Source organism: Orycteropus afer, unplaced genomic scaffold, assembly GCF_000298275.1.
Source record: "Orycteropus afer afer isolate SDZICR_OR568_19922 unplaced genomic scaffold, OryAfe1.0 scaffold00495, whole genome shotgun sequence".
NCBI lineage: Eukaryota > Metazoa > Chordata > Mammalia > Tubulidentata > Orycteropodidae > Orycteropus > Orycteropus afer.
Genome location: NW_006922082.1, coordinates 24,997 through 35,315, shown reverse-complemented (window position 1 = coordinate 35,315; position 10,319 = coordinate 24,997). Strand labels below are relative to the sequence as shown.

General features: G+C 50.1%; 1 protein-coding gene across 1 annotated transcript; it reads right to left on the bottom strand.

Moving 5' to 3' along the window:
* Positions 1–8,047: 8,047 nt before the first annotated feature.
* On the bottom strand, positions 8,048–8,650 carry ARL4D (ADP ribosylation factor like GTPase 4D). Its single transcript, XM_007955190.2, has one exon. It carries the CDS (start codon positions 8,648–8,650, stop codon positions 8,048–8,050), a length of 603 nt encoding a protein of 200 aa, XP_007953381.1.
* Positions 8,651–10,319: the final 1,669 nt, after the last annotated feature.

Here is a 10,319-nt window from a genome sequence, read left to right as displayed (position 1 = left end):
TCCGAGGAGTGGCTGGTGGGTTTGAACCGCCAGCCTTCTGGTTAGCAGTCAAGTGCCTTAGGCTATTGCAATGGATAGGAGATAAGTAGATGAGGATTTTATTACAGGACTGACACATACAGTGTTAACCTGACCCCCATCCCTTATCCTAGTATATCCTGTCTGCATATAAGCCACCTGCTTACATATGTGCAAACACAGGGGTAAATAATCCACTGTGTGATTATCCAGGCCCCAGCTGGCATCTTCCTCCTCAGTATGGCCTCCCTGAGCCCTTTCTCAGCTCCAGCACCTTCCCGAGGAGTGGGCACTAAACTGAAGAAGGTAGCAGGAGAAGACAAGATAATGAAGCCTCGGTCTGTCAGTACTGTTGAAAGATCAGAAACTATTGGGTAAAATCACAAATCATGTGAGGAATTTTCTGTGGATTCCAGGTATCTGGGTTCATCAAATACTTAAGATCTGGGTGTAGTACGTAAACACCTAAATGAAGCTGGATGAAGTTCAGACGATTGCCTGCTAAGTAATCAGGTTTGCATCATTAAGAATCATAATTTGATAAGATAACGTCAAGATATGCAAAGTCTTCTCCTACCTTGAAAGCTGCCCAAGAAGGGGAATATGTAGATCTTTCAGGTTTTTCAGCCCTCTTGTAAGGAAGGCCTTCCTGTAGTCTACCCTTCTTCCAATCCATTGCAGTTTTGTTCTGTTTCTCTTCTGATTTTACAGAAAAGAAGGAGGATTTTTCCCATTTACGGAAAAAACGAAGAGCTCTTTTTTTTTTTTTAACCCCATCATGCACTTCCCCCCACATTGCTGAACCTGCAAACATCCAATAGAAATAGAACGAGGACCACATGTGTAATTAAAAAATTTCTGGTAGCCATATTTTTTTTAAGTACAGATTAAACTAATTTTAATAATTCAATATATTTTATTTAAGTTCTTATATCAAAAAATTATCATTGCAACACATAATCGATATTTTTAAAGTATCAATAAGATATTTTACTTTTTTTTTTTTTCCACATGAAGTCTTTGAAATCTGCTGTGTATTTTATGCTTACAGCTTGTCCCAGTTTGGAATAGCTCCATTTCCCACGCTCAATCACTTGTGTGGCTAGTGGTCCCCGGACTAGACAGCATAGGTCTAGACCTTGAGTGTCCCTTCCCTCCCCACCTGCCCCAAACCACCTGTTCCTCTGGGAGTGGGAGGCAGGGAATGGGGATCTAGAAACACCTTGACTATCCTGGGGTGACCTTGGGAGGAGCTGGGGGAGGGGAGTGATGGACAGGCTCTGGGGAGTGTCCCAGGCCAGTAATTACAGGGAAGGGAGGAACTGAAACTATGGTCCATTAAACCTCAGACTTGGGCCTTTCCTCCTGAGCAGCAGGTTGGGCCAAGAAAGTGCTCAAGCCCACAGGGCTCCAAGTCCCTCGTTGCCTGGGACACTTGATTCTGGTTCCAGGTCTTGTTTTTCTCATCTCCTTCAGGATACCTTCCCAGAGAAACCCTCCAACCTTACTTGAGTGCTGTCAATGTTTATAGACCAAGGTGACACCCCTCCCCTCCTGGAGTGGATGCAAATGTGTGTAAATATGAGAGGACTACCTGTTTGTGCCACCACTGTCTTATGGATACAGTGGTCAACAAAATGGATGAGGGTCATCCTCACGGAATGAGTAGCCTGGTGAGGAAGGCAGCCTATAAATAAACTCGAAAACAAGCAAAGTCATTTCAGAGAGTGATAAGGTGAAGGCAGGAAGTCCCCCATTCCCACCTGTGCTGAGAACCATAGATGATGAACCAAAAAAGATCTCAGACCTATCTACTCAACTCCCTCATTTTACAGATGGGTAAATTGAGGCCAAGGTTATACAGAGTTGGTGGCAGGCTTACCCTTATGTTGCTTTGTGGATGACTTCCTGGGGTGCTCCCTGGTCACACTGGAGGCTCTGTTTCTTCCCCATTAGGCTGGGAGAGTGCCACAGGATGAGTAAGGAGTTCTGCCTTCTCTCTGCCTAAGGATAAGAGACAGCATCTGGAATGCGAAGTAATGGGTAATCTTGTAAAAACAAACACAATCAGCACAAAACCTCACTTTCAACAGTGTGTTTAAATCCAGCTGTCATCCTTACCCTCCTCCACCAAACTTTATACCAGTTTCATAGGAAGGAATGCTGGAGAGATAAGCTTGCCTTTAAAGCCCTCCTGCCTCTCCATCTCCCCCATCACCCCACTCCATTCAGGAAAGGGTACACCCAGGATTACCCAAGGGGTCTGAATAAGCCAGGCAGAGTTCAGGCCCAAAACAAGATGGCAGACATAACCAAAGCTTCAATCTTCTGCTTCTTGTTCTAGGAATCCATTGAGTTATAGTAGTTGGAGGAGGTAGGGGGATCCCTATTAGAGGGGTCAGGGGTCCCTGAGGGAGGCCCTAGGCCTCTGCTACCTCCTCTCCTTGGGGCTGAGAGGTCTGTTCTTCCTGCCCCACTCAGAGCACTCAGTGTTAGTCTCAGCCCCACTTCCTCTCTGAGCCAAGTCCCAGAGATTTATTTCAGGATCTGTTTCGCCCACGATGCCTGACGTCTGTGGGAAGCTGGGTGCTAGGGAGTCCTCACCATCCACCCACCTCTGCTACCAGCCAGGCAGCCCCAGGTGGGGCTCAATCCCCAGGCTCAGAAATAACATCAGGAGCCCAAAGGTGCCCTCCCTCCCTGTAAACCCTCTACCAAGTAGCTGGTGAGTTTCCCTCTTACATCTCAAAAAGCAATACTAGAATGTCTACCCCACATACACACAAACACGGACCCCTCAACTTAGAGAGACCCTAAAATCTAGGGATGGAGGATGAGGAGGCTGGGTTAAATTGACCTCCCCCGAGTCCCCTCTACACATTGTGGCAGTATCTATGAAAACTTTAACTGTATTTATCCTTTAACACAATAATTGCACTTCTAGGAATTTATCTTACAGGAAATTGCCCTTAAGCGCAAGAACTATGTGCTCCTTGTTTGTAAGAGAAAAACACTGTGGACAACTGAAGAGCTCATTAGCAGAGGGTTTAATTTTTTAATTATGGTACATTCATACAATGGAATCTCAGGTAGTCATCAAAGAAGATGAAGATAATCCATCTGTTCTGACATTGAATAATGTCTAAGATATAAATGAGAAAAGCAAAACCATACAAAGGCATCATAGAATGTCATGTCTGTCACATGCATACCTTTTTTACATAAGAACCAAAAAAATACCTAGAAGAATACACAAAGACCCGTTCACAGTCATTAGCTCTGAAGTTTAGAATACTGTTTTTGTTGTTCTCAGGTGCCATCCATTCATCTCCGACTCATAGTGACCCTATGTCCAACAGAATAAAACACTGCCCAGTCCTGTGCCAGCCTCACGATCCCTACTATACCTGAGATTACTGAGTGACTCCATTTTCTAAGTTAGGTTTCTTTCAATACAAAGATCTATTGCTTTCTCTAATCAAGAGAAACAGTAAAATAATATTGAATGCCTAGAACTAAGAAGAACTAGAAGAAAGAATTAATACCATAAGTCCCTCCTCCCGCATAGCCATTGAAGGTCGTCCCATGATACCCATCCCACAAACTCCCCAGTGAGCAGGGCAGCCATGGCCCTGCAGATGACCTTGGAAATGGTGTTTGGCCACAGACTTCCCATCCCCATGAGTCCTGGTCCGGGCCTCTAGTACGCCTTCACTGCCCATCTCCCTCACCCCATTCCCTTTAAGAGGGGCCCATGTTGGAGAGCAGGACCCCATGCAGGTGCGCTTGTAAGTACATCATGGGAACACAGTGCTTGCCAGACCCAGGGAGAAGTGGTCATGTCAAGAAAGAGTTGGGTGCCCTGCTACCACTACCACACTACCAATCGTTCTGACCAGGCCACAGTTGAAGGTTCCTGATAGAATGGGATAAAAATGTAGAAAACTCAAATTCCTTAAAAAAAAAATAAGCCAGATTTACTGAACTGATAGAGATAAGAACTTGGAACTGAAGCCACTCCCAGAGGTCACTTTTCATCCAAATAATAGGTTGGCTTAGAAAATAAACAAAATGTCTGCAAGTAGAGTATGGAGTATTGTGCTTCCTTAATTAATCACCTACAGGGGACCAAATAGGAGCTCTGGTGGCGTAGTGCCTAAGGCATTTGACTGCTAACCAGGAGGCAGGTGGTTCAAACCCACCAGCCACTCCTTGGAAGGAAGATGGGGCAATCTACTATCCTCAGTGATACTGCCTCAGGAACCCAAGGAGGGGTCCCTATGAGTCGGGTCCGACTCAATGGCACATAACAACAACAACAGGGAACAAAATGGTTGTTACCTAAACCAAGGGCAGGAAAGTTAGTTGATGGAAACAAAACAAATACAATGGAAATAGAATGGTGACACATTGTGTAAAATGTAACCAATGTCATGGAACAATTAATATAAAAATTGTTAAACGGGAACCTAATTTGCTGTGTACATTTTCACAATATTATTAATAAATAAACATGTAAGACTTGGGATGACACACAGTCAGTGTGGAAGGAGGGTGGGGACTTCTGGCCAGATTGGGGGCAAGAGCTCTGCCAGACTCTGGTGATAAAGCTGCCATTACCCAGGAAGTGGAGTAGGGGAGCAAAAGCAGGTCCTTATCTAATCAAGGGGAGAGGAGAATGAAGGGAGACTTCAGAGCTCAGGGATTCTGGACACACTCCCAGTCTCCTATCTGCCCTGGGAGCATAAAGAGCTGGCCTGGGAGGAAGGATCTGGAGGTTCCACTAAGTGTCCTTGGATCAGTCTCTACCCCTCTGGGCCTTAAGGACTTCTTTCCTTCTTCCTGTTGGCTCTTTCTTGAGCACATAAGCAGAGCCAGGGCTGGAGAGGGCATGGGAAGGTGGGAAACGGACTTCTGACTTGATTATTCAAATTGTTTATGAGCCCTGCAGCTGTGTGTCCATGTTGGGTAGAGGGCTGCCATCTTTGTCCTCATAAGGAGGCGCTCAGGGAAGGGAAAGGTACACAGGGAAAGCCCTCTGCATCTGGACTTTATAATCCAGCCAAGGATTGGGGATGGCTGGGGTGCATTGGAGGTGGGTATCTCAGCAGGGAGCCTGAAATCCGTGCCCACAGGTTTCCTTCAACCTCACCTCACAGACATCCAGCCCCTGCCCACCATTCCCGACTTCCAGAGACCTTCTGTGCTTAGGGAGCCTCTCCTCAGCCCCCATCTCAGGATTATAAAGAAATTCAACTTGATAGAGAAGCTGGGCCCAGAAAACTATAATCTTGCCTGCACCTCATGCCACCCTCACTCCTGACCTTGGCCCAGCACTCAAAATTTAGAATCCCTGAATCCCTGGAGCAGGACACTAAACCCCACAGACACTGAGGTAATGCCCTCCCTTCCAGCTATCTAGATCCTTTGATGGATCAAGGCAGGAGGATTATTCCAAAGCTCCCAGACCCCCACCCGGTCAGAAATACGCCTTTCTAATCAGAATTCCCCCAGCACTCCCATCTCCTATCACCCCTTCAGGGCAAGTAGCTTCCTCCAGCTCACTCTCATCTGCCACCAGTCTCCTGCCCCCACTACTTGGAAGTCAGGACAGAAGGATAGCGGGGAGCATCTGGAATATTCACAGATCTATTGTGGACCCCCGGCCCCTGCCAGAAGAGGCCTGTTCTAACCATATAGGGAGGGAAGGGTGTTGGCAGAACCAGGGGCTAGTACCTTGGAGGGCCCTCTGCTAAGGCAGGGGACAAGAGCGGAAGGGCAAAGGAGGCACACACCCTCCCTCCACCAATTTAGACACCTCAGTGCCTTAGGTGACCAAGATGGAGAAAACATCCTGGGGATTGTGAAACAAAAGAGCAGAATTGGAGGAGGGGAGGAAAAGTTTCCCAGTAGGGCCTTTCTGACCAGGGCCTCCCCAGCCTGGGCCCAGCCTTGGCATTTTCCTAGGCTGCAAAAAAGAGGACTCTGCCGGGAGGACTGGGGGAAGTGAGTCACAGGTGTATGGAGAGGGGGGACAGGCAGTACACGTTCCAGCCGAACTAGCCCAGCAGCTCTGACACGCACACTCAGAACTGTTCTGGATCGATGCACACCCACCACGTCCTGCCAGCCTCAGGTCCAGGGGCAAACCTGAACTGGCCCAGACTCAGCAGGACACCTCAGCCCCTGCCTGCCCTGGGTTTGGGGACAACCAGAAAGCACATACCTTAGGATGCCTCCCCAGGAGGTGCTGCCCTTCTCTCCCTCCCTAAGTTCTTACATCTGATTCTGGAGCAGGGACTCTACCTATCCTGGGGATTCCGTATTTGCACTAAGGGAGGGGTGGGACCAGAGGATAGGAATCTGTGCTTGGTTTTCACTCACTTCTCCCACCCAGGAAGATTGTTGTTGTTATGTGCCGTCGAGTTGGACCCGACTCATAGCAACCCCTCCTTGGGCTTCTGAGGCAATATCACTACGGAAGTAGATTGCCCCATCTTCCTTCCGAGGAGTGGCTGGTGGGTTTGAACCGCCAGCCCTCTGGTTAGCAGTCCAGTGCCTTAGGCACTACGCTACAAGAGCAACCCCCTCGAATTGTTGTTATCTCGGACATAGCTGGCCCTGGTAATAGCGGAGACGGGGCACTCTGGCCCTCTCAAAGTTAGCATTTATTGTTACTAGCACTACGAGCAACGTGGTCTGCATCCTCTGGTCTGTATTCTCTCCCAGAGGGTAGGGAGTGGGTCTGGTCTGTATTCTCTCCCAGAGGGTAGGGAGTGGGTGTCTAGCAGTTCTTACATCCGTCAGGCACACAGAGCTGCAGCTGCTGCCCTGAGTTGAGGTGGGAATAGCTGCCATTCCCAGAGCTAGCTGACTCTCAGCTGAGTCACCAGGGCCAGGCCGGCTCCATCCAGCCCAGGCCTCCCCAGTGCCAGCCAGGCAGGGAGCTGCAGTCAGAAGGATTGAGTGCTCAGAGGTGGCTTAAAGCCAGGAAGAATTACTTTTCATTCCCACCTCATCCCCAAGGGAGGGAAAAAAAAAATCAGAGCAATCTGCTGGGGGCAGGGAAGGGAGATGGGGACAGATTGGCTTTTGGAGACCATACCTATTTAAACCTAAGAGCAGCTCTGATAAGCACATTTGAAATTAAATGCACAAGGACCAGCTGGTATCATGGGCAAGAGCTAGAGATGAGAAGGAGAAAAAACACATTTTTACAAAAGGGCAGAGGTCAGGCTTGGGAGTTTCCACAACCCTCACAATTTCCACCAGCTATCCATAAACACACAAACTTTTTAAGAGTGCTTGCTTTGCAAATTCAGCTTCAAGATAAGAGCCTCCCACCCCCACCCAGAGAGGATAAGAGCCTCCCACCCCCACCCAGAGAGAAATCCTGCACTATCTTAGGGCCAGGTAAGGAGAGAGGAACATTCCAGACCCAGGTAAGAGCTACAGTGTCATCAGTCTTTAATAACTTACAGGGCAATGCTAAAAAAAAAAAAAAAAAAAAATTAATTAATTACAATAATACAGAGGGCACACATAGTCTATAAAAAGGGTTGTGGGTCTACAAATGTGGGGAGGGGTTCTTGGCACTTTCACACAACACAAAAATAAGATTATTGTGACTGGCACCCCTAGAGTAGCAACCAGGAGAGTCCCCAGCCAGAGTAGTTCTCATTCGTCCCAAACACATTCTCCAAGCAACTTTCCATTCTCTGGAAACATCCAACAAAAGAACCAGAAAAGAAAAACGAGAATTGGGGTCGAGGTAGAGTCAGTTTACATTTAAGTCTCCACAGTCCTGCCGCTCCTTCTTCTCCCAGGTGAGGATGAGGGAGAGATGCATAAAGACATCCCATCACCCCGTTCCCCTCCCCAAAGTGGCACCCAAATAGGACTGCCCCGTGCACCTCAGTACTTCACTGAGGGGCAGGTCCTGCACCCCGAGTGAGTGACGGAGGGGCTACCACTGCCTTGCTGTCCCAGTATGCAGACCCCTACTAGGTGGGGAGGGGGCAGTCTCAGGTCACCGCCTCTTCTTGCTGCCCCGGGCAGCCTTCTTCCTCTTGAGGATCATCTCATACAGGCGCTCAAGGCCCGCCTGCAGGCCCAGTCCGTCCACAGCACTGCAGCCCTGCACATGGGTGAGAGTGGCCCCCGCCAGCTCCCAGACTGCCAGCCTCTTCTCCACCTCAGCAGCACTCAGTGCCCCTGGCTGGTCCTGCTTGTTGGCCAGCACCAGCACAGGTACACCCTGGTTGTCCGAGGCTCGACTGATTCGGTGGAGCTCCACCTTTGCCTCCTCCAGGCGCTCTGCCTCGGCAGCATCCACCACGAACACCAGCCCGTCGGTCCTGCGCGTGTAGGATCGCCACAGCGGCCGCAGCTTCTCCTGGCCCCCAACGTCCCACACTTGGAAGGTGATGCTGCGGGACCCCCCCAAGGGCACCCGGATCTTCTCTGTGTTGAAGCCTTTGGTTGGGACACTCTGAACAAACTCCTTGAACTTGAGCCGGTAAAGGAGGGAGGTCTTCCCGGATGAGTCCAGCCCAATGACAACGACGTGCAAGGCCTGGAAGTGGGGCAAAAAGGGGGCGGTGGGAGCCATGTCGGTCAAGTGGTTCCCCATGGTGCTCTCTGGTGAGGACTCAGGGCTCCCAGTAAAGGCAGGGAGGAGGCCTTGAAATTGCAGGCTGGGCACCACAGCTGGGTTATCTGAACAGGAGTGAAAAAGGAGACATTTAATAAAAACGATTTTTTCTTTGTAAGCGGCTGCAGGTTAACAGAAATGAGAGCTTCGAAGAACTGGTCAGTCGCTCCTCCCTACCTGGGGTCCCTGACGGCCCCAGAGGAGCCCTCCGGGTCCCGGGACACTCAGGCAGGGAGCAAGGTCTCGACTGGACAGTCAGCTTGCAACGCCTGTTTTCCGAGCTCTTGGCATGGAATGCTGACGCTGCGACCCCCAATCCCAGACAAGAATATTGGCCTGAAGGGAGAGGTCAGTCAGCCCCTCCAGCAAATTAAAAGTCAGGAAGCGAGAGCTGAGACCAGAGGGCTCCGGCCCGCTCCCACTCTCCCTCCACCTCCGTAGGCCGTTGACAAACCCCTCCTCCAGCCGCGACCCCCTCCTCACCGTCCCGCGACACTCTCCTGCCGACCCCAGCTCCCCAGGCCCCAGACCCGGGCCGCCTCAGCACCCGCAGAAAAGCCCCTTCACCTTCCGTCAGCCGCGCTCTCCCCACGCCTCTCCGGGCTCGCCACCGGAGCGGCCACGGGAACGGCCACAGGAACTGCCACGTGAGCTCCCCTACCAGCCTCCAGCTCACCGTCACCTCGATCTCTGCAGAGCGGGCGAGGGACTCTGCCTTAAAACCTGCAGCGTGACGGCACACGGAGCGGGCCAATCAGCAGCGGTGGGGCCGAGCGGGGCGAGGCGGGGCCGGGCCGAGCGGGGCGGGGCGGGGCGGGGCGGACGCGCAAAGCCGCACGCCGCCTCTCCAACCAGACAGTGAGGGGAGCGCAGTCAATCGCTGGCTGTTTTATTTAATCTTTTCACCATATTTAACAATTGAAATTAAGCCTGCTATTATTCTGAGATGGAAGGTGGGAGGGGGCAGCGTTAGGCTCGGGAGGAGAAGTGAATACCTTAATACTCAAAATACTACCGCATCGCCTTGCTCCAGCTCCACCCCACAGGTCTCCTGGCTCCGCCAGAGGGTATGCTGGAGAGATGCTAACAGTACTTTCTCCTTTATCTTTCCCAGTGCAATTTAAAAGCCTCTGTAAACCTAAACTTGCAGATTCAGAGTCATGGTGACTAACCCCATGTGGGTCAGATTCGGATGGTGCATAGGCTTTTAATGCCTATGACCATTAGGAAGTAGATTGTCAGAAAAGTAAATTGTCCGGCCTTTCTTCCAAGAGGCCTCTGGGAGAACTAGAACTGTCAACCTTTCAGTGAGTAACCCAGCGCTTATCCGTTTGTTCCACAACCCCATACATAAAATTGCATTTGGAGGCAAGCTCATTACCCCTATAAGATCCTCACAACAATCTGTGAGATAGGAAGTGACAGCTGTCTGCATTTTATAGCTGAAAAAGCTCCAAGAGATAAAATGACTTGTCCAAGGTCACACAAATTTAGTAAGTGGCTGAGCAAGGATCTGCCTGGACCCATCACTTCTTGCCTCTTTTTTTCCTGGCTCATCAGGAAGGCTGTGAAACTGGCATCTTCAACAGAAATCCCTCAATCACTGGTCAGAACAGAGCCCAGCAGCAAGCCTGTCAAGGGCCTCCCA

What these genes read in the sequence shown, in the direction of transcription:
- ARL4D (XM_007955190.2), bottom strand. Translation starts at nt 8,650, where the DNA reads ATGGGGAACCACTTGACCGACATGGCTCCCACCGCCCCCTTTTTGCCC.